Here is a 27,026-nt window from a genome sequence, read left to right as displayed (position 1 = left end):
TTTTAATATATTTTCAAATGAAAAATATTTTTAAAAACAATTGTTATAACACTCACAACCACGACCTAAAACTCAGGATATATTCTTTGATAAATTTCCATAATTACAAAAAAAAAATTAAAAGTCATATAGTAAGGGATTTTTTTTAAAAAAATTAGCATAGTTTGCTAAAAGTTTTGAGACAATAACACATGTTAAAAAAATATTTAAAAAATAATACAGTTTGAACACAATCGTGTTTCAAAATATCGTTTCTGTACACAACCGCTATTTGGAATAGCGGTGGCGTCTTAAAATATTTTTTTCTACCTAACCACAATTTGAAATAGCATATGTTTAGTGAATATTGCAAAACACTATTCTTTTACAAATTAATTAACATAAACAAAAGTCAACAAAAAATTCTATGAAGATACAATGTCCAAAAGATGGGATTGAAGATCCAATGGTTAAGAAAGAAAAAAAAATTAAAGTGATGTGGAGGAGAGAGAAATGAGAAAAAAAAAAGAAAAAAAATGGGTCACTAGAGATATACCGGGACTCTTGGAAGAACTTCAAATGATATTGTAATTAACCCTAAATTAACCCCGAATAAAACCCTAACAAATTACGACCATGTTTGGTGGTCTTTCAATATGTGGTTAGAATCGTCTCGTCGATATATTTATAATGATACTGAGTGTATTGAAAACAGAATTTTAATATATCCCTGATGACCCATTTTTTGTTGGCCATTGAATATTGTTTTTTAGTCATTGACTTGTGTTAATTCCTCGTAACTTTTATGAAACCGTATTAGAATTCTAAAATACCCTAAAATAAGTGTGTTTACTATGTTTTTTTTAAAATATTTATCTATTAAAAATATATTAAATTAATTTTTTTTATTTTTTTATTTTTGATATCTTTACATTAACACCAGCATAATATCAAAAAAACATTAATTTATTTTTTAATTTTAGAAAATAACTTTAAAAGGCAAGTTGTAACAAAAAAAAAAAAAAAACACTCATTAACTTCAAAGCTGTCTCTTCAAGTCCTGAAATAATCCAAAAATTATTTACAGGAGGCCTCAGAATTTTCTCTTTTTATATAGTTGTTCAATGACCAATTCAATGCGATATTATTCAGGAAATGGAATACTAACAAAAAAAAAAAATTGTTCAATACTGGATCTAATCTGTCTGCAGCTGAAAATGGTTGCATGGAAGTTGGAACAATGAATGCAGCTGGCCATCACCTTATAATTTATTCATCTTTTTTTGTTCTTTGTTCTTCTATAATAAATAAGCTTTGACCTTTGCCAACCAATTTTGATCCGCAATATTATCGGATATAAAGAGGATCCAATGATTCCTCTTCATGATTTGAATTCATTTTGTTGTATTTCTTGATATCACAACACAGTTACATATTAAAATGATATAGGCAGATGATTATTCTGATTTTTGCTTATGGTGCTCAAGCCACTAATCATCTGCAGATTCCACAGTTCTCAGCTCCACCATAAATGAACGATGATGATATCTATTAGTCCACTGTTCCACCTTCCAATCGCCATTCTTTGAGAAGCTCAAGTCCTATGAGGATACTGGAACTAATCTGTCTGCAGCTGAAAATGGTGCTCCTTAATGGAGAAACCAAAGTTTAAATATACAACTCATAGATGCAACTTCACAAGAACAACAGAAACACATAAATATGAGTGTGTTTGCACGTGCACACATTACATATATGTAGATTTCTGTATACAGTCGATCCAATGAGAAAGTGCTTCAATCTGTAGCTCTAATTTCTGATCTTGAGAGCTTAACAATAAAAACTATTCTCAATCCTGAGGGGTGTAGCTTAACTGGTTAAGCCCTGGATTTATTCTCTAGAGGTTATCAGTTTGAGTCCCACAAACTTCAGGGTCACTAGAGGCTTACATGTTCATTAACTTCAAGGCCCGTGAGGTTAATCGAGGTGCACACAAGCTGGCCCGGACACCCACATTAATAATAAAATAAAAAAACTACTCTCTAAAGATTTCTTACTGCATGGAAGGGACAGGCATATAATGAGCTAAAATCAAAAAGCTTTTCATCAACTGAGTTGATACTGCATCAACCTGATCGCTTGGTAGTGGATTCAGATAAATCATTCAGAACTTGGTGAAATCAATGAGTATTTGGAAGGGGGAGGAACACCACAGCAACTCTGTTTTAGCTCATAACAAAATCACTCTGACAGTTGATATGCTCTGTCAAAATCAGCCCACTAGCACTCTACATTTCAATGATATTGCCGTCCTCAATCTCATAGTTTTCAAGTTCTCTCAAACTTTCAATTTGGAGATGCAAAACAATCTATTCTATCATTAACACTTCAAAAGAAGGTGAGTGCAGATTGTTCAGATTGAAATTAAACTTACAGTAACATCCTTATAAGATGTGTGGCATAACACATCCAGAGAACCCCCTTCCAAGACTACGAACCCAGCAGTCTCGTTCTCCAACTACGCTCTAGGCAATACAAGAGAGGGAAAACAGATTGAATTTAAGACATGTCATAGTCCACAGGCCTTGTCAGACACAATCAAGATGAATCGAATATCACCACAATTAATAAAAGTGTATCTTTCTAACTTCAGAGGTAACGCTACTGTGTATTTGACCAAATGATGAAGGAAAGAAAGGGGAAAGAAAGTCTTTGGTGAGTGGGATTTGAATTAAAATTCAAAAGAAAGCTGTGACGAGAAAGAAAGAGCAAACAACCACCATCCTCACAACAGTTGGTTCAAAGAATCAAAACAACTGCAAATTCTGACCTAATCACTGAGAATTTTGAAATATAAAGGCGTGATATAGAGTTCCAAAAACAAAACCCACTGACCACACCAGAGAAAAACCTAAAACCAAAATTACTTGACCGGAAAAATAACAAATTAAAATTCAGCACCGCTATGAAGAGTGCCTCTATGCACTACGGCAAGCAGCAGTTGCAGCATTCATTACCAAGTGACCTTCATGTTAAGACCAAGAAAAATTCTCAACCCTTTCTATCTATTTAAAATGATTCTACCACATGACCACATTCTCTTCACCAAAACCACAGGAATTTCAATACAGGCCAAAGCTTCTGAATAAATGGAAAATAACATCATGAGCTATTAAGGAATCCAACTATTTTATAACAAGAAACACAAACTACCTGAATCCCCTAACAATAATTAAAGTCTCAAACAAAAACTAATGTGCAATACCATTATAATCAACTATTGAGTGACATCATCTAAACATAATCACTAAACAACAGAAATAAAAAATAGCTGAAACTTCATGGAACTAACAATTATATAAACAAGAAAAAAAATTATCAGTAGAGAAAAAGAGTGGACCTTGAATGTTGTCAGGTTTCTGGGAAGAAGAAGCAGAAGAACCCATGGCTCGAACAGAAAAGGAGCTTCTTTTGTGCAGTACAACAAGAATCTAAGACAAAAGGGTTGGTTTTCAGAGCAATAACAAATTGGGTTTTTGAAGAAATGGATGTTGATGTTGTTGTCAAGCTTATACTACCACGACTTGAAGCCATCGCTAATGCTGACACCTTGAACAAAGCTGACAAACATGTTGTTCAAAATATGGTTATGCTACAGAAGTAATCAAACCGTAGATGCAGTTATGACGATCAATTTTTTTTAAAAAAATACCAAAATCAGTTCAAACCGACCCGTTTCGGTTCGGTTAATTGAAGGGAAAAACTAGAAAAAATCGGTTTAATTTTTTTTTTATTTTTTAGGCATTTTTGTGATTTTTGATGGGGTCATTTAAAAGGCTTGTAATTGATATAAAAAACCTATATTTATTATTTAACTTTTCATTACCAGAATTCATCTCAAATGACAGAAGAAATATCTTTTAATTTGCACCCAGTGGTTTTCTCAAACCAATCAACTCTAATCAAAATCCAAAATAAAAGTATACATAACATGGAAAATGATTAAGACCTTGAAAACAATGGGCCTAGACCAAAAAAACAATGTCTCTGATAAAACTAAAAAAATACAATTTGCAGGAGTCCCTTGAAATTGAAATAAAACGCATTACTTGTCTTTGTCCCAACTCCCACAAAAACAAAAGGAAAGATTCTGCTATTTTAGAATTATTGTTAACTAAACCATATGCTTTTAACATTTTATTGCTTGTATTTTCTCAGAAACAAAGTGAGAAGAAACTGCAAAGAAAAAAACCAACTACTGAGGCGCGCAAGCATGGACATTAAAACTACATCTGGTTCTCTTGAATAGTTCACCTGAAAAGTTTAACAAAATAAGTTAATATAAACTGATAAAAACAAAAAAGAAGAAAAAACAATTTAGAAAATAGAATAGGCAGCATCAAATTTCTCATCCAACTTAAAGAGACAAAGAACTTGAAGGAGCGACTACTAGTTTTGATTTAGAGATAGAAAGATTGAGAGATGAAGATTTGATCGAGAGATTGAACAAGAGGGACTGGGGGGGACGACTGGGTTTGCTAGGGTTAGAAGAAGAAACTAAAAAGTAGATCTGTAGATGAGAAAGATGAAGATTTGATCGAGAGATTAAACAAGATGGAGGGGGTGGCAGCTAGGTTTGCTAGGGCTAGAAGAAGAAACTAAAAGGTAGATCTGTAGATGAAAGAGATGAAAATTTGATTGAGAGATTGAACAAGAGAGAAGGGGGTGGCGGCTGGGTTTGCTATTGCTAGGGTTAGAAGAAGAAACTAAAAAATAGATATGTAGATGAGAGAGAATAGAGATGAAGATTTGATTGAGAGATTGAACAAGAGGAAGTGAGGGGGGAAGAGGGAGGGGCGGCGACTGGGTTTGCTAAGTTAGAAGAATAGGCTAAAAAGTAGATATGTAGATGGGTTCAGAAGTTATTTATAGTATAGGTTTTTTTATTTCTATTTGAACTGGTTCGGTTCGGTTTATTCAGTTTTAGCCTTTTAAAACCGAAACCGAACCGAATTGTTTTTAATCGGTATAATCAGTTTTTTTTCACAGTTCAGTTTTTTTGATTTTTTTTTCCTGTTATCTCAGTTTAATTGGTTTTTTGATTTTTTTTGGAGGCTCTGTATTTTCCGCGTGGATGATACTATATCTCTAGAATGGTTTTTTAAATGGGCTAACATCTCTACTAGGCCCACGTTTTAGCCCAACCACGTTCCTATACATTTGGGCTTTCTAATGTCCAACTTTTTATCGGACCTCGATTTTTGCGAATTCGATACTTTTATATATTAGAAGTGTGGTCTATTCTTTCACTTTCTATTGTCTTTGTAAAGGAAGAGAAAGAACTCCTATTTCCATTTCAAACAAACAAAATCAGGTTCGTTTGTGGTGTTGAAAAGTAAGCGGGACTTGCTTTGGTTGTTGAGAGATCATTACTTTTGGTGCCTGTTTGGGTAGCAGTTGAAACTGTTTTTCATGAAAATTTATTTTTTTTGTTTTAAATTAATTTTTTAAATGTTTTTGGATCGTTTTGATGTGCTGATATAAAAATTAAATTTTAGAAAATATAAAAAATATTATTTTAATACATTTTATAGCGAAAAATACTTTAAAAAGTAACCGCTATAACACTCTCAAACACGTTCTTAATAAGAATCGCTTGTTTCGCGGATGTGCTACGTTGATAGTTAACAAAACACTAAAAGAGGTGCATTTTCAATAGTGTTTTGTTTTGTTTATTTGTTTGTTTTTTAAATCTGTGTTTTTTTTTCTTTTTACATTTTTTTTTTGGGATTGTGCTTCATAATTTATTTTGATTTTTATGGGATTTCTCAGTCTCATAACCCGAGTTGTGAGTTTGGCGAATTAACCTGTTGACTTAGGTTTTTTCCTTTTTTTTTTAATTAACCTTTTTTTTTTAATTTTATCCTTCAATATTTTATTGATAAGAAATTAGACTTCATGATTTGTTTTGTTTTGTTTTTTTATGAAGTTATTCTAGTTGCATGACCCAATTCACAGGCTTGGCGGGTTAACACGAGTTGGCTTGGGTAGTTTTTTTAGTTTATTTTTTAAATTATTATTTTTTTAATTTCATTGGATTGATTGAGAATTATGCTTCATAATTTGTTTTTATTTACTTTTTAAGGAGTTATCTCAACCTTATAACCCAGGTCGTGGGTTTGGTAGGTTAACCTGGATTGACTCGGATTGTTTTTTGGTTTGTTTTTTATAAGGTTAACTGATCGGGTCAAGGGTTTAATGGGTTAACCAGGGTTGACTCGAGTAATTTTTTTGTGCTCTTTTTTTAATTGAATTTTTTTTTTTTAATTTCATCCTCCAACATTGGGTTGATTGGGTATTGAGTTTTATAATTTGTTTCAATTCGTTTCTATAGAATTATCTCAATTTTATGACTTGAATTGTGAGTCTGAAAGGTTAACACGAATTGAATCGAGTCCTTTTTCTGTGTCATTTTTTTAATTGAAGCTTTTCTCAATTTCATCCTCCAGCATTAGATTGATTGGAGATCAGGTTTTATAATTTGTTTTAATTCGCTTTTTATAAGGTTATTTTAGTCTCATGACATAGATTGTGAGTTTAACATGTTAACACAGGTTGACTTGGGTTGTTTTTATGTTATTTTTAATGATTTTATTTTTTAATTTTATTCTTCGATATTATGTTGATTGAGAATTAGTTTTCATAATTTATTTTGATTTTATTTCTATTAGGGTTTTATGGTTTCATGATTAGGGTTTGTAGATTTGATAAATTAACTCGAGTCGATCCAATATGTCTCATCTTAATATTTTTTTAAAATATCGTCTTGAATTTTTTAACCTAATTTACGTTTTTACTAGTTATTCAAGTTGTCTTTAAAACTAGCAAATTGACCGAATGATATTGAATCAACTTTTATGTAATTGAATTTTTTTTCTAGTGAAAAATAATAGCAATATCTAAATATTTTTAATGTATTAAAAAAATTTTGATCCATCCGCAGGGCAGTATGGATCAATTATCTAATTTTTCTTCATATTGAACTCTTACCTTTTCTCTGATATAATTTGGTCATATATGCCTTTTATGCCACCATTAAAATAATAATAATAAAAAAATAGACAAAAGTATCAGGTCATTAATAGAGGGCTTGCAATTTTGCACTCCAAGTTATGACACTGTTCGTTTTCTCAGCAGAAATTTCAAACGTGCAGGCTCTTTTTTTTGGGTCCAAAATTAGTCATTCAAAAGCCCGTGGTTAAGTCCACAATAATACTTGCAAGAGATCCAAGAACGGCCCGTTTACATGGGTCCAAGAACGTAAGGAAAGCCCATGTTCACAATATACAGTCCAAAGGAAGAGAGACAGCCCAGCTTAATACAGAAGGAAACTAATGAACTTTTAGCTGCGCAGCAACACAGTAGCAGATCTCACACTGCAAAGAGATTAGAAAATGATGTTGAATATATTTGTACTTGAGTGGAATATTATTTATTTGCCCCAACTGATTCATACTGACATGTGAGAGTGTGATTGGATACAGTAAAAAAAACATTAGATTGGTAGCCTGCGTGATGCTCATGGATCGGATCAAATAAATTTTAATTAGAAAAAAAAGTTTAAGAAACAATTATATTTTTAAAAATTAAGAGAAATTCAAAAACCGGTTTAAATCTTGATTAATTAAATAATATGATAAAAATATGAGGCAACATAAAATTAAAAAACAATATTGAATGATGATATTGATAAAAAAAACATGACAAAAAAAGATTTCAATCCCCGTTAACTTTTCAAACTATTGCCTGAGTTATCAAATCAGAAGCGCTATACATGAAAAACATAAGGGTTAAAATTACACAAAAAATTCAAAATAAAAAACATCAATAAAAAAATGACGGTTAAAATCACAAAAAAAATAAAATCATAAGAATAAGGATCAAATATAAAACATCAAAACATAATAAAAAAATTTGTTTCTAGATGTAAATTAAAAAACTTATGCACATATCTAACTAAACAAATCAATAACCACTATATAAAGAAATAAAAAAAAGTCATCAATCAGGTTTGAGCCCTGTGGTTGCTCATATGATAGCCACTGGAGGCTTACATGGTCGTTAACTTCAGGGCCCGTGGGATTAGTCGAGGTGCGCGCAAGCTGGCCCGGACACCCACATTAAACTAAAAAAAACAAAGTCATCAACAATAAACAAAAACAAAATTGAAAAATAGAAACATATATAGATCAATATATTTAATATCACAACATGAGCAATTTATCCAATTATATTTAATGAATTTGTTTAAAAGCAAAATAAATGGTAATCAAAATAAGGAGTACCAAAATCAATAAAATTACAAACCAGAGAACACAATTGCTTTTTGGAGCGGTTGACATGAATTTCAAGGACATGAGAGAGAAAAGATACAGGAAAGAAAAAAAACTTAATCGCAACCCAACCGAACCTTCTTTGTGAGCATGCATCATATCACTGGAAAGAGGACTATTCACTGCTCCCAACACCGCAGTGAATGGAGGATCTTGGTAATAAGATAGAGCCGCACGAGCCACCCGAATGGCGCGGGTGTCAACAATTGTTTTTAAATAATATTGAATTACTGAAAATAACTAAACAGCCCCTAATCAAATTTAAAAAAAATCAAAATAAAAAGACTAAAACACCATTGAATTCAATATTATTTTTTTAGATTCATATGGTATTTCAGCAATTTAACTATTTTAAAAAATTAAAAAATCGAAGAAATCTCTTTGTGCATATTCATTTTTTATTTTCTAAAGATATAACCGTAACTTAATTGTGCTTTAAAAATAAAAATAAAAATTAAGAGTCTCACGAAAGCATGATATTTTTTGTTGCATGGAAAAGATAATTCTACCTCCAATGGACCAATTCATAGCTTCATCAGTTTTTTTGTCAAGAATAAAAATATAATTTCATTGTTGTAATGACGAGTAAGAAGTGTCTCTGGCGATAGTATTGTACTTATGCCGTGTAGAACAGACATTTCTAATTTATTGTTGATTCTTTTAAGGAATGCCCGACCAATGGCAGTACTCCACCGACAGCTAAAGTTTTCTGAGTTGCGTAACCTTCTGACTTTAGACTCGAGGGAACTCTGAACTCTCATTTCCGCCCCCGTCTCTCTAACGCCAAAGCACAACAAATTCCTTGTAAGTTCTTCTCCTCTTCCCTTTTAATACAATTTGTTTACATTTGTCTCTTTTGTTGTACATGTTTTTATTTTTGTGAACTCTAATGGTATAGCTGTTTGTTTTCAACGATCCCATTTTGCATTTTCTTGTAAAACTTTTCACAGCTTCAAAACATATTTGCACAATGCTCTCCTAGCAATACGAATTGCAAGTATAATACTAAATAGCTGCAAATTTCAATCTGTAGTTTTGGTTTTGTGTGAATTGTTTCTGTTTTGATAACCCTAGCAGTAACTCCACCTTTCCCCTTTTATTTTAATGGCCCAGAAGTTCATATTTTGAGTTCTGATTTGTTTCTATCTTATTTGTATGTTTTTATTCTGTTCCTGGTTATGATTGCTTTGTCTTCAACACGCTGATTAGTAGGTCACATCACTATATAAGTCCTTACTGAAATGTTCTCTTAACACAAATTGCAGGGTGCAGTAGCTAAATAAAAACTGGCTTTGGCTTTCTGGTAAATCTCACTAGCCGTATCATTCTCACTATATAAGTCCTTAGTGGTGGGGATTTATCCCATGGATCATATTTCGCGTTTTCCTGATGGTGTTCTTCATCATATTCTGTCTTTCCTCCCCACTAAAGATGTACTTCGAACTAGTATCCTATCCAAAAGGTGGAAACTTGTGCTTGACACTTATCCCATTTTAGATTTCAGTTGGGGTGACTGCGCAGGACAAAGTAGTGATGCTATGTATAGTGAGAATGCTTCTGATGAATATCGCCAAATGCTAACAAAATTCATGAATTATGTGGATACGTCAATTTTCAGATTCTGCAAGTACAAGTTTAGCATGCAGAAGTTTAAACTTTTTCTTGTCCTCCCTGATCTGGAGTTGTCTTCTCATTTGGACAAATGGGTACAGAAGGTTATTGAAAATGGTGCGAAAGAGGTTGATTTTGGCATTGATTTACCTGGTTATTTACACTTTAAAAAACCCTACAGTATGCCTGATGCTATTTTTGCTGCTAAATCAGTCACTGTTTTGAAATTATTCGGTTGTAATGTGAAGCTCGAGGAGTCCTTCTGCATAAAGTTGCATTCTCTTCAGAAGCTTGCACTCAAGGAAGTCCAAATGGATGATCATTTGCTTAGAAGAATTGTCACATGCTGTCCATTAATTGAGGATATATCTCTAAGATTTTGTTGGGGTTTAAAAAAAATTCAGGTTTTCGAGCTTCTCAGGCTCAAGAAGTTTGAAATTTACTCTCACTTATCTAAGCCTGAGAGTGTTGAGATCAAATCACCAAGTCTTGAAAGTTTCCATTGCTCGTTTACTGTAAGATCAGTGAAACCTATTGTTAGCGTGGATGCTTGTCAAGGACTCAAAAGTTTAATCCTATCTGGTTCTTTTGTCACAGAACTTCTATTACAAGATTTGGTTCCAAAGTTTCATGTCTTGGAGAGTTTGAGAGTTGGTGACTGTCCGGTATTGAAAAAGGTGAAAATTTCAAGTTGGAGGCTTAAGAGTTTGGAAATTCATTCTTGCGAGAATATAATGGATATTGAGATCAATACTCCAAATTTACTTTCATGCAAGTACTGTGGTTCTGTTGTACCGGTTTCATTGATAAATGCTCCATCTTGTCATTGGCAAGTTGAATTTAGCCTGATGAACACCCTTGACATTCTTTGGTATATGACACTGAAAGAATTTCTTGCGAAGTTGAATCAGCTTGTATATCTACACGTATATGTATATCTAACAACAATCATGGTACGTAATACGTATAGCAATTCAAGTTACATCGTATGCTTTTGTATATGCTTATTTGGAGATTCTTGTCATATATATGAACTACTTGATGCATTTTCTCTTTAAATTCTGGTAGACCTTTACATATGCTTCTTCAGATATATCATGATATAAGTACATTTTCATTGTGAATTTAGAGTTCACTTAATTTGGAAGACTTGAGCAACAATGCCTCTCCATATGTGGTCGACAATGTGGTCCTAACAGTACATTCTGCATCTCCGATAATGACTTATGCTAATTTTATGGATGGTTTGTTCTTCTTTTCTCGTCCCAAAAACTTGTTTATAAGATCCACTGATGAGCAAAAGAGATATGTAGAGGTATGTGTGTTGTGCTACTTGCCTAATGGTGATGCTTGTGTCACTTTCAGTTTTGATGGATATATCTTGGTAAGTTCTGATGTAATAATTTGCTTGAATGGCAGTATCTTTGTGGGTTTTCGAAAAGAGCTCTATCATGCTGCAACCATAGGAAAGTAAAATGTTGGCGACATGACCTAAAAGAAGTGAAGCTCGGGAGCTTTGTAGAGAGTGCAGATGGGATGGTCGATTACAACAGAATGACCTCGAGTTTCTTTTGGCTTGTAAAAGGCCACACTCATTGTAAAATGGAATGGGAATTGTAGTACATGCTTAGGATTAGCAGTGAAACCTGCATTCTGCTCCTTATCTTTCCCCTAATCTGTTATTTTCTAATGTGTGGGATTCTTGTTCTTATTAGTTACCACATTTGTGTGGTTTTGATTTCTTATATATGAGTTGCATGATGGATCGATGATTTGGAAGGCCTACATATTTTGGTAGCTGTCCCTGTTAGCAAGATTGGAAGAAGCAACAGTGCAATACTGTGTCATGTTAAACTTGATAAGCATGAGGGTTGAGCAGATTCTATTTGTCAGATAACCTGTAAGCATGAGGGTTTCCGCACTTATCATTTCATCGGAATTTTGAATAACCCATGCACTCTTGTTTTGGTTCATTCTCCCTTCTACTGGAACTTTCTGTTAGGGGTAATCATTTTCGGTTCAGTAAGTAAATTGGTTTTTTTTTTTTAAATCGAAACCGAACTGGAACCGGTTCAAACGAACCGGTTCCAGTTCGGTTTGGTTTGGTTATTTTAAAACAAAAACCGGTTTGGCTCGGTTTTTTCCGGTTTGGCCCGGTTCAATTTTTTCGGTTTCAGGCTTAGAAAACCGAAACCGAACCGAACTGGTCAGTTTTTAAAAAATTCTAATTGGTTTAATTGGTTTTTTTCGCGGTTCGGTTTTTTTGGTTATTTTTTCTTGTTTTCTCGGTTTAATCAGTTTTTTAGTTTTTTTGCTCATCCTGCTTCCTGCATATAACTACATATCTTTCCTTTCGTCTTACATGTTTTTGGATTAGGTATATAACTACATATGATAATTTCCTATGAACTTAATATTTCTAGTTCTGTTTGGATAACTTGAGTGGCCTTCCATACTTGCTGGTGTTTTCATGCAGATTGGAAGTGTAATTTCTTCAGCAAGATGGTTTCTTATGGCAAGGTGACGTGGAGTGATGGAAATATGCCTTATTATTGTGACTCCATTGCATTTCCATGGTGAATAATGTTCAGTAGATACTAATTTCAATTTCAAAGTTAATCTTTAACGCAAGAGAAGAAATCGCCTGTGTTAATGATGCTTGTTTGGAAGTCATGAATTTTTTTTTAATTGAAAAACACAGAGATATTTATGTTTAATAAAATAAATGAAAAAAATATAAATTAATAAATTGAAAATGTTGTTAACACTAATTAAACATTAAATTAAAAAATTAATCTTCATAGTAAAAATATATTTAGAAAATATAATGAGTAGGTGGTGGCTCATAGGGGTGAGCAAAAAAACCGAATAATCGATTAAACCGAAAAAACAAAAAAAAAAACAACCAAAAAAACCGAATTAACCGATTGAAAAATCACAAAAAAAATTCGGTTCGGTTCAGTTTCGGTTTTCAAAGTCTGAAACCGATTGAACCGAACCGGTTCAACCCAGCCACCATTCAAAAAAAGAGTATAAATAACATGTTTTTTTCGTAACCCTAAACCTAAAGTAACATTCTGAAGACAGCCGCCCCCTCCCTTTAGTTTGCTCTCTGCGTCTCCCACTCTCTCCTCTCTCATTTTTCTCTGTACTCCACAATCCATATCCCATAATTTTTAAGAATTGTTAAGCTCCTGCTTCTCCATGCTTATCTGTCCTCCTATTAGCTGTCCTCATATCAAAGGCACACCTTTCTTCACTTGGTTTTAATTTTTTTTAGTTCAGCCACGCCTCTCTTTACCTTTTCTTTTGCTTTTAACTTTGTAATTGCTATATAATTTTTCATACCCATGTAACCGAAGAAGATTGTTATGTCAAACCAGTGAAAAGTTTTTCTGTGATTTTCTTGATGTTGGTCTCATGAGAACAACAACTGGACATCGGGTTTGGTTATTTATTGAAGAAACCGAGTATAAAAACACCACACACTCGATAGATGGTGTGGATCTATATAAAAATTTGTAATTATTTTATGATTGTTTTGGTTTTACATTTGAATAATACATATCTTTTGATCTTAATTTTTTTTTCCAGTGAAATAACTTCTTTTCTTTCCTTATGTTTTGTGTATTTTTTGTGCAAAGATTAATTTTTGAGCAAGGATCTAGCAAAAAGAAAACTGGGGTTAGATTTCTGGATATTCCTTGCCGGTTTAGCTTGTTGAGAAAGCCAAGATTTCTCTCATAAGCACAAAGCTATGAAAATAGAAATATGACGAACCGGTTTAAACGGTTTGGAAGGAAAAAAAACCGAACCGAACCGAACCGAAAATGATCGGTTTGAACCGGTTTTCGGTTCGGTTCAGTTCCAAAACTTGAAAAAAAATAATTTCAATTTGGTTATTTATTTTGGCCCAAAACCGGACCGAACCGAAAATGCACACCCCTAGTGGCTCATGCTTTTGGTTTCGTAAAACTTTCTCTAACATAAAAAAAAAAAAAAGAATGCTTAAGTGACACTAGTTTTAAAAGAAGTAATTATTAACTTCACTAGGTTCAATAAATTCAATTAATTTAATAATATAATTAAAAAAACAACAATAAATAAATTGAATTAAATAAAAAAATTAACAATAATTAACAAAAAATATAAATGTTTGCCAACATTACAAAAGACTTCCTCCTAATATTTTTAAAAAGTCTTCATAATTTTATTTGATAACGAAACAAAAATTAAATGAGAACGTAATAACTTCATAAAAAATAATAATATGAAGTTCAATTCTCAGTAAATCAAATATTGAAGGATAAATTAAAAAAAAGATCAAATTTAAAAAGAACAAAAAATTTCAACTCGAGTTCATCCGAGTCAGCTTGTCAAATCCGTGACCTGTTCATGAGATCGAAATAACCCCTTAGAAAGCAAATTGAATAAACATTGAAGCTCAATTCTTAAACAACTTAATGTTGAAGTGAGAAACTGAAAAAAAGCAACAAAAAAAACTCAGGTTAACCCACCAAGCCCGCTGACACGACCAAAAGATTGATGTCTTCTCCCAAGTGCAGGAGTATCGAAGTAATAAATAATCCAGCAAGACTGTGGTCGAACCATAAGGAGGTTAACTAAATAAATTATAAATAACAACAACAACAACAATAATAAGTTAAAGAGAGCTTTGAGATGTGATATTGATGTAAGGATTAAACAAGGATAAAATAATTGTCAAGGTTAGAGGATCCACTAATGGTATTTCAAACAAGTATAGTATAAACTTTTTTTTTACTCAACTGGAAACCACACACAAAGGAGGTTCCAATCGGATTATAAATTGTTAACATGATTACATTAGTTATCTTATTCGAATAATGCTAATACTTGTAAATGTTGTCAGGCATTCATGATTATAACTTATGTTAACAACAAATCAAGTTTCTTTCATAGCACAGGTGTTGGTTATACCATACGGTTGGGCTATGAAAGTGCCAAGTATTTGTTGTACCAAGGGTTATACAATATAAATATAGATTAACCATTTAACAAGCAAAGTATTAAAAGTGAAGAAGATAACAAATATAAAACATGTTAGTATCAAACATTAAGGTTCATGTCGAGTTTATATTATACATATTCTTACACCATTAGTGTAACCTCTTCACCTTAACATGATAAATTTAGCAAAACATAATGAAAGAGAGAAACATAAATAAACAAGGAAAGGAAATGAAAAGCATAAGCAAGAGATTAATATAAGCAAAACTTAAGCATTAACAAATATAAAAAGAGAGCAAGAGCATGATCTTGATCTGAAAACCAAGATGCCTAAATACATGGCAAATACCTCCTTTTATAGGCCAAAATTCAGAACTATTGATTTGTTGACTAATTGTTGAGTAGGTGGCCATATCTTGACTTGGTAACAATCCTTATCTTCTTGTCTGCCAAAAACGTAATTGATAACATCATAATTTGAACAGACTTAAATCATGAAAGTTTTAGGAAATTGTCTCATCTTTCCAGGAAAAAATAGTTGAGGTCATTTGGACTTCTAGAACTCGAGATATGGGTTGAACACTGAACAGTGTCTGGGCTGCAGGACAGATTCAGACTTCTCCATTGTTGTTAGAATTTGGACTTGAAAATGGCCTTTCTAAATCTTAGACTCCTATGAAAGTTTTAGGCCTATATCTTAGCTTTCCATCCATATAAGGCAAACCTAAATCCAAGATCTACAGCTCCAGATATGACCCAATGACCGAACAGTGTTCCAGTTTGGACTGAACCAACATTTCTTTTCTAATTTTGGCCCTCTCTTTGTCCTTTCAATTCCGTACTTAAACTCATCAATCAATCCTTTCATTTATGTGATAGGCCTGCATTTAAGATGAACATTTACCATAAATTAAAGGTATCTTATGGTATCATACTTGTTATTATAAAACATGCTTTAATTAAGGAGTTATTGATACTTGAAGTGCAAAATGATGATATAAAACCTTGATAAAAATGCACTTTTAAGTACTAATCACACCCCCCAACTAGCTTATTACTAGTCCCTAGTAATCAAAGCGTTAAAATAGAAAAACAATTTGCAAATTCCACAAAGCAAGACATTCATCATTCAACTTTCATTAATCTATCCAGATAAACAAACTCTCATTAAATTTATATATCTGCTCAATACTTCTTAAACAAAATACTAATAAACCTTCCTTTTTATGTGCTCAATGTATGAAAACATAGATGATGGGGCTTTTATTGGAAGAAAACAATATTCTGTTCTAATGTTTAATATTAACTTCCTTGGGTTGGGATTATTATCTTCTTCTTTTTTCTTTCTTTTTTTCTTCAATATATATACATATAACTTAAAACACAATGCATCTTTAACCCATGTAATGAGCTTTCAGCTAATGACTTCCAGACCAGTTGGTCTTAGGACATTATGTGTTGAGACATCCCTACGAGCTTAGTAACTCGGGTTACAGATACTAATACATAGATAGTGCAAAATTTGATTCCCTTAAGCTTTTCTCCTTAACCCATGTAACAAGCTTTGGGTCAATAGCTCTCAAGTCAGTTGACTTTAGGGTATTAGGTGTTAAAACACTCCTTCGGGCTTAATTGCTTAGGTTAGGGAGGCTACGAAACCAAATTTATCTACGTTTTTATTATCATCAATATTATCAATTTGTTTTTTTTTGAAAATTATATACTATCCATTTCCCTTAGTTGTTACCTATAACAAAAAAAAACATAAATAATGTAATAATCCAATGTGCAACCCACAATCATATGTTAAAGTGTGTGTGTGAAAATGAAGGTTTAAGAATACTTGTTAAATGAGTATATGAGCAGAATCAAGTGATAACAATGCGAGAGTTTGTAAACCTGAATAATTCAAGAAGTATTCTGATAGACCTTGATAAGACTATTTACTAAGATGCATCTCAAGAGTTAATAAAATTCCTCATTACTCTAACATTCTAATAACAGTTTTGTCAAATGGTTTTAATAATAGAAAAAACAGTTAGTAAGTTATTTTTTTTTAATGTCAACTACTACCCTCTCCCCCCAACCAGAACGAGACATTGTCCTCAATGTCATAAGGTAGAAAGATAGAGTATAGAAGACATCACCTGAAACAGCGAACACTGACAAACCTGAAACACACTTAAACAAATATAAGAAATAACAACATAAAATAATATGCTATTAATAAAACCAAAAGACACAAGGATTCACAAATGAAGGCTCAAATCCAATCTAAGCTTTTTACAGCTTTCCTTAGTTGACCAATTTATACGACTCATGGAGGGATCAATTACAGGGATGAAAGATTGTAGTTGGTCAATCAATTGTTCAGCAGTAGCAGCAGAGATTATGATTTGTCGTGCCGAAGATGTTAGAAATTCTTGTTCCACAGCTTGATCAAGAAAAGACAACAAATTATCATAAAAACCATTAACATTTAACAGACCTATAGGTTTATGGTGAATGTGTAGTTGGGCCCAAGAGGAAATATGAAAGATCTCTTCCAATGTGCCCAGACCACCAGGTAAGGCAATAAAGGCGTCAGTATGGTTAAACATTGCATTCAATCGATCAGACATTGTGGAGACCTGTAGTTCCTCTCCAATTGTTTTTCCAATGATGTCCCCTTTTGCTAAAGCTTTGGGGACGACCCCCAAAACTTGACTACCTCCTAAAAATACAGCTATTGACACACCCCCCATTAACCCAAGGTTGCCTCCTCCATACACTAAATGAATCTTTCTCTCAGCTAGTACCTGACCAAGATGATTTGCTGATTCTAAAAAATCCTTTTCTTTTCCAGGACTGAATCCACCAAAAACACAAATATTTCTTATGTGATGACTTGAGGAACTTGCCATTTCTACACACTTCTATATTTGTTGAATGTATGGGTTGAGTAGAAATGAAGGGAAGAAAGAGAAGATTTTATAGATGAGAAATTAAAAATACAATCATATCACATATATGTAGGCCAGCTGGAGTCTCACACTCTCTCTCTCTCTATATATTTATTTATTTTGAAAAAGCATGTGTTTGTACATGTAGTTGTGATTGTGGCTCACATCTTCCCTTGGTTTTACGTCCAAGAACGACTTAAACACCCTCTATGGGTCGGGGATAGGCTTCCCATCCAGTTTTCTTAAAAAATGGCAAACAAGTCTTTTTTTAGTCAAATTTCTAAGACTATGTCGAGCATGTTCTTTATGAAAATGGGGTCATAAGTCCTGAAATGCACAATGCACATCTTCACCAGGATATGTCTCAAAAGTCAATAAAATATTATCTAAAGATTCCTCATGTTTTGAAATAAATCCTGACTTTTGATAATTTTCACAAGCTTCGCAGAACACATGTGTGTCTTTGAACATGGTGGGCCAATAAAATCCACATTGTAAGATTTTTGCAGTCGTCTTTTTTGACGAGAAATGACTCTCACATGCCTTAGAATGACAAAGTTTGATGACATTACTTATCTCATTGTCAGGAATGCATCTTTGAAATATTTTATCAGGATAATATTTGAATAAGTAAGGGTCTTCCCAATAAAAAATTTGCACGTCGCTCAAAAACTTTCTTTTATCTTCGGTACTCTAGTGAGCTGGCAAAAATACTGAAGCAAGAAAATTGATATTTTTAGCAAACCAAGGCATTGAACTAAGAGAAAGTAAGGATTCGTTAGGAAAGTAATCATCGATTGGTGTGATGTCGGATGTCGAATCTGTTGTCACTCTTGACAAAAGATCCACATCAACATTTTCAGTGCCTTTTTCATTCGTGATTTCTTCCTGGGAATAAATCATTTGCAAATCTTCAGATTCATCCAACTCAATTTTACTTAAAGTAGATTCAAGTTGATCATAAACTAATTCTTCAATAAAATCTACTTCTTGTAAATCATTATCATCTCCAGGTTGCTTGCAAATGTTGAAAATATTCATCTCCAATGTCATGTTTCCTAGAGATATCTTCATCAGTCCATTCCTACAATTAATCAATGCATTAGAAGTTATAAGAAACAGACGTCCTAAAATAACAGGAAATGAATTACATGCTTCAACAGGTTGTGTGTCTAAGACAATAAAATCCACAGGATAAATGAATTGATCAACTTGTACTAACACATCTTCAACTATTCCTCTAGGCATTTTTGCATATCTATCGGCAAGTAAAAGAGTTACAGAAGTTGGTTTTAACTCACCTAGATTGAGACTCCGAAAAACTGAATATGAAAGTAAATTCACACTAGCTCCAAGATCAAGTAAAGCTCTTTCAATTTTATGTTCTCCAAAAAAGCATGAAATTGTAGGACAACCAGGGTCTTTATATTTCAAAGCATTATTGTTCTGAAGAATGACACTTACTTGTTCGGCTAAAAAGGCTTTCTTTTTCACATTTAGTTTTCTCTTCACAGTGCACAGATCTTTCAAAAATTTAGCATAAGAAGGTACCTGTTTAATAGCATCTAATAAAGGTATATTGATCCTTACCTGCTTGAAAGTTTCAAAGATTTCAGAGTTGTGATTGACTTTCCTTTGTTTGGTCATGACATGAGGAAATGGAAATGTTGGCGGGGAATCAGTCTTTTCTTTGCAATGTTCAGATTCAACCCCTTCCTTACCCTCAGAGATTGACTCATCATCTTTCTCACAAGGTTCAAGACTGGGTTTTTCAATAACCTTACCACTGCGAAGAGTGATGACTGATTTGACTTGATCCATGTGTTGGCTTCCAGAACTACTTGCATTTGCATTGTATTGCCTCTTTGGATTTTGCTGTGGTTGAGATGGAAACTTACCTTTCTCTTGAAAACTGGGAGCAGATGTCAATTTTGCAAGAGTATCTTTAAAATCTATCATGCTTTGAGCAAGTTGAGTGTTGATTGTCTCCTGCTTTTCAATGAATGCATGCAATGTTTCCTTAAGATTTCTTCTAGGAGGTGGAGCATAAGGAGGTGCATATCTATGAGAATTTTGGAAATTATGGTGTGCTTGAAACGGTGGCTGTGAAGTTTGTGCATTATTGTTATTACTCTTCCAATTGAAATTTGGGTGATTTCTCCAACCAGGGTTGTATGTTTGCCAGTATGAGTTATGATTGGGCCTTTGAAAACTGTTTAAAGCATAAGCTTGTTCATGGAGACATTCATTAAAAGAAGGCAAAGTTGGACAATCATTGGTTGAATGTTCATTGGTTTCACAGATTTGACACACATTGTCTTGAACAGATTTTAATTGACCACTTCTTTTCAATTTTAGTGCTTCGACTTTTTTAGCTAAAGATGCAAACTTGGCTTGGAGGTCATGATCTTCCCTAAGGTTGTGCATTCCTCCACTAGATGTATGAGGTTAAGTTTTACTTGGTGCCTCATAAGTGGCTGTAGTGTCCTAATTTTGCGCATTTTCAGCTAGCAAGTCTAGGTACTCCATTGCTTCATTATGGTCTTTATCTTCAAAAGTTCCATTGCATATCAATTCAACCATTTGCCTATCTCTAGGAGTTAACCCTTCATAAAAATGTGAAACCAATCTCCATGTTTCAAAACCATGATGAGGGCAAATATTAAGCAAGTCTCGATATCTATCCCAACATTGGCAAAATGTTTCTCCTGGTTTTTGAGTGAAAGTGATGATTTATCTTTTGAAAGAGTTTGTTCTGTGAGATGGAAAAAACTTCTTTAAAAATTGTTGTTGCATTTCATCCCAAGCATGAATGGATCCAGGTCTCAAATTTTGTAGACATGTTTTAGCTTTATCTTTTAATGAAAAAGGAAAAATCTTTAATCTAATGGTGTTCATGCTACAATTTGAGTCATTATAGGTGTTACAAACCTCCTCAACTTCTCTTAAATACAAATATGGATTTTCTAGATCTAAGCCATGAAAAGAAGGTAAAAGTTGAATAATGCCTAGCTTAAAATTAAAATGAGATGCATCAGGATGAAAAACTATGCATGAGGGTGCACTTGTTCTTGTAGGATTCATGTGGTCTCTAAGTGTTCTCACACGATTATTCTCATTATGAAGCGACTGATTATCTTCTTCGGCCATATTTTCTGAAAATGATGAGGATACCTTACAAACTCTCATGCACGTGTAGGAAGAGAATAAAAGGAAGAAAAGAAAAGAAACAAAAGTTAGATAAAATGAAAAGTGAAAAGAGAAAATAAAATAAATACTATAATTTGTACAAGAATTTACCTCCCCGACAACGGCGCTAAAAACTTGACACGACCAAAAGATTGATGTCTTCTTCCAAGTGCAGGAGTGTTGAAGTAATAAATAACCCGGCAAGACCGGGGTCGAAGCACAGGGAGGTTAACTATATAAATTATAAACAACAACAACAACAACAACAACAATAAGTTAAAGAGAGCTTTGAGATGTGATATTGATATAAGGATTAAACAAGGATAAAATAATTATCAAGGTTAGAGGATCCACTAATGGTATTTCAAACAAGTATAGTATAAATTCTTTTTATTACTCAATTGAAAATCACACACAAAGGAGGTTCCAATCTGATTATAAATTGTTAACATGATTACATTAGTTATCTTATTCGAATAATGCTAATACTTGTAAATGTTGTCAGGCATTCATGATTATAACTTATGTTAACAACAAATCAAGTTCTTTTTATAGCACAGGTGTCGGTTATACCATACGGTTGGGCTATGAAAGTGCCAAGTATTTGTTGTACCAAGGGTTATACAACATAAATCTAGATTAACCATTTAACAAGCAAAGTATTAAAAGTGAAGAAGATAACAAATATAAAACATGTTAGTATCAAACATTAAGGTCCATGTTGAATTTATATTATACTTATTCTTACACCATTAGTGTAATCTCTTCACCTTGACATGATAAACTTAGCTAAACATAATGAAAAAGAGAAACATAAATAAACAAGGAAAGGAAATGAAAAGCATAAGCAAGAGATTAATATAAGCAAAACTTAAGCATTACAAAATATAAAGAGAGAGCAAGAGCATGATCTTGATCTGAAAACCAAAATGCCTAAATACATGGCAAATGCCTCCTTTTATAGGCCAAAATTCAGAACTATTGATTTGTTGACTAATTGTTGAGTGGGTGGCCACATCTTGACTTGGTAACAATCCTTATCTTCTTGTCTGCCAAAAACGTCATTGATAACGTCATAATTTGAACAGGCTTAAATCATGAAAGTTCTAGGAAATTGTCTCAGCTTTCCAAAAAAAATAGTTGAGGTCATTTGGACTTCTAGAACTCGAGATATGGGTTGAACACTGAACAGTGTCTGAGCTGCAGGACAGATTCGGACTTCTCCGTTGTTGCTACAATTTGGACTTGAAAATGACCTTTCTAAATCTTGGACTCCCCATGAAAGTTTTAGGCCTATGTCTTAGCTTTCCATCCATATAAGGCAGACCTAAATTCAAGATCTACAGCTCCAGATATGACCCAATGACCAAACAGTATTCCAGTTTGGACTGAACTAGCATCTCTTTTCTAAGTTTGGTCATCTCTTTATCCTTTCAATTTCCGTACTTAAAATCATCAATCAATCCTTTCATTTATGTGATAGGCCTGCATTTAAGATGAATATTTACCATAAATTAAAGGTATCTTATGGTATCAGACTTGTTATTATAAAACATGTTTTAGTTAAGGAGTTATTGATACTTGAAGTGCAAAATGATGATATAAAACCTTGATAAAAATGCACTTTTAAGTACTAATCACCCGTGACCCTAGATATGAGATTAGAATAATTCCATAGATAAAAAAAGTGAAAAAAATCATGAAGCTCAATCCTTAATCAACTCAATGTTTAAGGATGAAATTGAAAAAAAAATTAATTGAAAAAAAAACCTAAAAATCAACTTGGGCTAATATTTGAAAGTCGTGACCTGGGTCACGACTATAAGACTAACCTTATAGAAGGCAAACCCGAAAAAGTCATCAAGCAAAATTCCCTACTAACAAAATGCTAAGAGATAAAATTGAAAAAAACAATTCAATCAAAAAAGGATCCAAAACAAAATAAATAGGACAAAAAAATAAGGACCAAATTTAATATAAAAATAAAATAAATCCAAATGATAAGTATAAAATTGAAAAAAAATCAATAAAAAAAAGATTTAAAACAAAATAAATATGAATAAAAAGAATGGGGACTAGATTGACATAAAAATAAAATGACAAAACACCTTTTAATTTTTGCAAGCCAGCACAATTCTCGAGAAGATGAGAGTGAAAAAAGAGGAAAATAAGAAAAAGTCGTTGGAACCCTAACATCGGGAAGAGTGTGGTGTGTCGCTTTCAATGTCATTATGAAAGTCAACATTTAGCCACCAGGGGAAGTCGTACGCATCATTGGAACACGACGAGCTTCCCCACCCATGTGCTCATGCATTGGACGCACTAGCTAGTTGACCTCGCTTGTTTCCCTAGTCATCATACTTGTTTTAGTATCAATTTTGGTATCTTAATACTTAATTGTTCTAAATCATCTTGATCTTATTTTATTTTTCAAAACCGAGCATCAACCAAGCACTGAAAGTTTCCCTCAATATTGTAAGAACTCATATAAAGGCAACTAAAATAAACTACCAAGTCAAACCCCAAATAAAACCAATGTGAATGGATCAAATTGAATAAAAAAAGTTAAGGGATCGAGATTAAAAAAATGAACATGAACTTTTCCCTGACTATGCAAATTAGTCTATGAAGTTGGCAAGAAAAAACTAAACATTTCTTTAAGCTTCAAATTTGGTCTTTGTAACTCTAATTATTTTAAATCAATGAAACTTAATTTTGTTTTGCTAAATCAAGAATTAACCAAACGACAAAATATTTTCTTAACACCTTAAGATTCTTATGTCCATGCATGCAAAAAAAAAAACTACCAAGACTAATCACAAATCACAGCAATTTTAGAAGACTAAATAAAAAAACAGAAATTAAGAGATAAAAAAACAGAAATACTATTTGAATGAATAGATAGTGTTTCTCCTCGCATGTTATATATATTATAGTGAAATACCGAGTCTTTTTAGGTTTTTGTTAATTGTCCTATATGTAATAATATACAAGTTATTTTGTTCTTTTGCTTGGAAAGAGAAGATGCTCAAATGGATATGAACGTGAACTAGGGCTCAACATGAGGCTTTACGCCCATATATAAGAATTAACGAAAAACGTGGTAGATCAAGATTAATCGTTGGGATATATATTGAGTCGCTGTTCTTGGAATAGGGTTGTTAAAGCTAGGCTATCTTATCTTAAATTCATGAGAGGTGTTCTATGGTCTAATCACATGACATCCATTCAATTGCACACGTACCATGTACTTCATATGGCCGTACTTCATCATTTTTTATTCATATAAAATATCCCATCCCTCACTTCAAAAGTGTTCGGCGAGGCGTTTGAAATGTTGTTTGATAAAAAATTAATTTTTTATTTTAGATTATTTTATATATTGATATAAAAAATAAATTTTAAAAAAAAATTATTTTAAAAAACAACCAATCAAAACTTGACGAAGAGGTTGAGAGCCCGCCCACCGGTCTACTCATAGCTTATCTCTCCAGTATTCATTCAAAGCTTTCATTTTGCTATGCGTTGGACCTATCCCGTGTCTGTATCAAAGCTTTTGAACAAATATTCAAGCAAAATCACAACAATGGTTATTTGAGAGGGGAAAAACAGAGCAATGGACCATGCTGGTCTGCACATCTCATCTTCTTTCTTTCGAAAGTCGGTTAAGGTCATGCAAGACAACAGCAGTAACTTTTGGACGACAGCAACAAGTGACCACAAGTGGGCATTTTGGTCCCCGTCCTAACAACGTATTGGTGCAGTCAGGAATTGCAGCCACACTCTCACGGTCCCTCTGGCTAAAGCCATGCCTTGACTGGTAGCGTACTGCTTCAACCTTCCAGTGTACTTTTATACGACTTCATTGTCAATGAGCACGGTCACCGCCACTCGGTTTCAGGTCACCACACATGCAAGCCATATTACCGCACGTCTCAATTCTGTCGAGCTATAAAGACAACTTAAATAAGAAAGGGAAATATATAGTTTGCCAGGGAAATAATGCATCTCGTGATGCAGATAACTCTACGTAGATAGCATCTCCACCTTGTTATTCAAACCCACCGTACGGGTAATTGTGAAAGGGAAAAATCTAGGCTTTATATCCATATCCACATCGGTTTTCATGATCGTTTTCAGCTTCAATTTCTTTGATACTGCAGATATATTTAGAACCTGTTTATTTTTGGATTTCAAAAATGTTTTTGATAAAAATTGAATTTTTTTTATTTTAAATTAATATTTTTTTGTATTTTCAGATCATTTTGATATGCTAATGTAAAAGTAATTTTTTTAAAATAAAAAATATATTATTTTGAAGCATTTCCGAGTTAAAAATAGTTTGAAAAACAACCGTTATCACCTTAATCTTAAAGACATGAAGTTGCCAATGAAGCATTAGCCCGGTGATTAAGCACAAGGATCAAAACTAAACTCAAATCTCCCTGTTAAGATTAAGCCTGTAGTAATTCTCCTACACAACTAAGAACTCTCAAAGGCACATGGCATGTTGTCGTGAGTTTCAATTGCACTTGAATTAGATGCATGAGAAGACTAAAACTCTAGTTAATGACCAGAGTTTTGTGTAATGCGTGAGATGGAAATAACTATGTTGATAAATATTGTTAGAAGAGACTCACATGACAGCATTTTGTCTGAAACTTGACATCTTATATCAAGTGATTCCAACAGGATTAATTCTTAGTTGGAAAATCAAAATGATTTAGTAATAAAATTGATAAAAAAAAAATAGTTTGGATGCAAAACTGATAATACCCTAAATAATTTGATAGTATATTTGATGTTCGAGCAAAAATGAATCAAAATACAAGCACTGCTAACGTACTATGAATCACCAAAAAAGAAAGAAAGAAAAGAAACCGAACCTATTCAACATATTTAAAAAAAAAAATTAAAAAAAAAGAGAATTTGGAAACTACGTTCAGAAGATCTGAGCAATTATTTACAGTCCCCTCAAGTGCTTCAGAGTGTGGCGCCCCGGGCATGAGAGAAGTTTCCTGTCTTTCCCAGTTTCCCTTTTGTGAAAGGTCGTATTCATGCAATTAAAACGAAAAAGGTGACGGTAGCATTGATGGAAAAAAAAGTTTTTTTTTTATCATATTTGTTTTAAATGTCTTTTTAAATTAATATTTTAATTTTAATTTGTTTATTTTTACTTTTTAGGTTATATTAAGGCTATGTTTGTTTCTCGGAATTCACTTTCCGGAAAACCACTTTCTAAACTTTCTTGTGTTTGTTTACCATTAAAAAAGTTAGTCAACGGAAAACACTTTCCAGTCAAAGGAAAATTTGGCTTGGTTTCCAGGAAAGTGTTTTCTTGAAAAATTTGGGCGGAAAATACTTTTCAGAAGTTGTGAAAAATTTAGAAATGTTATATTATTTGCTGATTATATCAAATTTGATCCTTAAACTTTTAATTGCTATATATATTTTATTTTGAATATTTATTTTTTTAATTTCATCTTTTAAAAAATAATTTACTTTTTTGAAATTTATTTTTTAAAAAAAAATTATTTTTTTGCAAACAAACAGATCGCAAGATATTCCATTAACTTTGAGAATTTCATTGAGATTTACACTTCCTATTTCCAGCATAAATGAACAGAAATAAAGAGTGGAACAAATATGAAAGATACTAGGTTTAATTGAAACAAACCAAATATTTTTAAGTAAAACTGAGACAACACAAATATCATGGACAAATAAAATTTACTCAATAAACAATGATAAGAAAACAGTGGGCACGAATTCAGAAAAAAAACTAAAAAACATAGTTCAACAGCACTGCAGATCGAACAACCTGGATTGTTCAGAAAATAAAATGATAGAACAACAACGTAAAATCAGATCTTCGAGCAGAATGACCTCAAGCTAACCAGGGAAACTTACTAATTTCCAGAAT

At 32.8% G+C, this 27,026-nt stretch overlaps 1 protein-coding gene and 1 long non-coding RNA gene across 4 annotated transcripts; one reads left to right on the top strand and one right to left on the bottom strand.

The window, feature by feature from the left end:
- Positions 1-1,363: 1,363 nt before the first annotated feature.
- On the bottom strand, positions 1,364-3,789 carry LOC127904704 (uncharacterized). Its single transcript, XR_008058037.1, has 2 exons — positions 3,380-3,789; positions 1,364-1,627 (listed from the first exon to the last, which is right to left on the bottom strand). It is a non-coding gene; the product is annotated as an uncharacterized LOC127904704 (long non-coding RNA).
- Positions 3,790-8,979: 5,190 nt separating this feature from the next.
- On the top strand, positions 8,980-11,728 carry LOC18095527 (F-box protein At5g03100). Of its 3 annotated transcripts, none has more exons than XM_024604851.2 (4): positions 8,990-9,176; positions 9,870-10,936; positions 11,113-11,298; positions 11,403-11,728. In XM_024604851.2, exons 2-4 carry the CDS (start codon positions 9,911-9,913, stop codon positions 11,601-11,603), a joined length of 1,413 nt encoding a protein of 470 aa, XP_024460619.2. In that variant the 5' UTR covers positions 8,990-9,176; positions 9,870-9,910; the 3' UTR covers positions 11,604-11,728. The 3 variants fall into 3 exon arrangements, with proteins under 3 accessions (XP_024460626.2, XP_024460619.2, XP_006370196.3); XM_006370134.3 differs by having other exon boundaries at positions 9,638-10,936; XM_024604858.2 differs by lacking the exon at positions 11,113-11,298 and having other exon boundaries at positions 8,980-9,176; positions 9,638-10,936.
- The last annotated feature ends 15,298 nt before the right edge of the window (positions 11,729-27,026 follow it).

Source organism: Populus trichocarpa, chromosome 1 (assembly GCF_000002775.5).
Source record: "Populus trichocarpa isolate Nisqually-1 chromosome 1, P.trichocarpa_v4.1, whole genome shotgun sequence".
Classification (NCBI taxonomy): Eukaryota; Viridiplantae; Streptophyta; class Magnoliopsida; order Malpighiales; family Salicaceae; genus Populus; species Populus trichocarpa.
The sequence above is the reverse complement of the archived record's forward strand: the minus strand, read 5'-3'. Positions and strand labels throughout refer to the sequence as shown.

Excerpts from the sequence above, each read along its gene's own strand:
- LOC18095527 (XM_006370134.3), top strand. The coding sequence starts at position 9,737 with ATGGATCATATTTCGCGTTTTCCTGATGGTGTTCTTCATCATATTCTG. Across the intron at positions 10,937-11,112 it reads TATATCTAACAACAATCATG|AGTTCACTTAATTTGGAAGA; the intron begins GTACGTAATACG and ends TTGTGAATTTAG. Across the intron at positions 11,299-11,402 it reads AGCAAAAGAGATATGTAGAG|TATCTTTGTGGGTTTTCGAA; the intron begins GTATGTGTGTTG and ends CTTGAATGGCAG.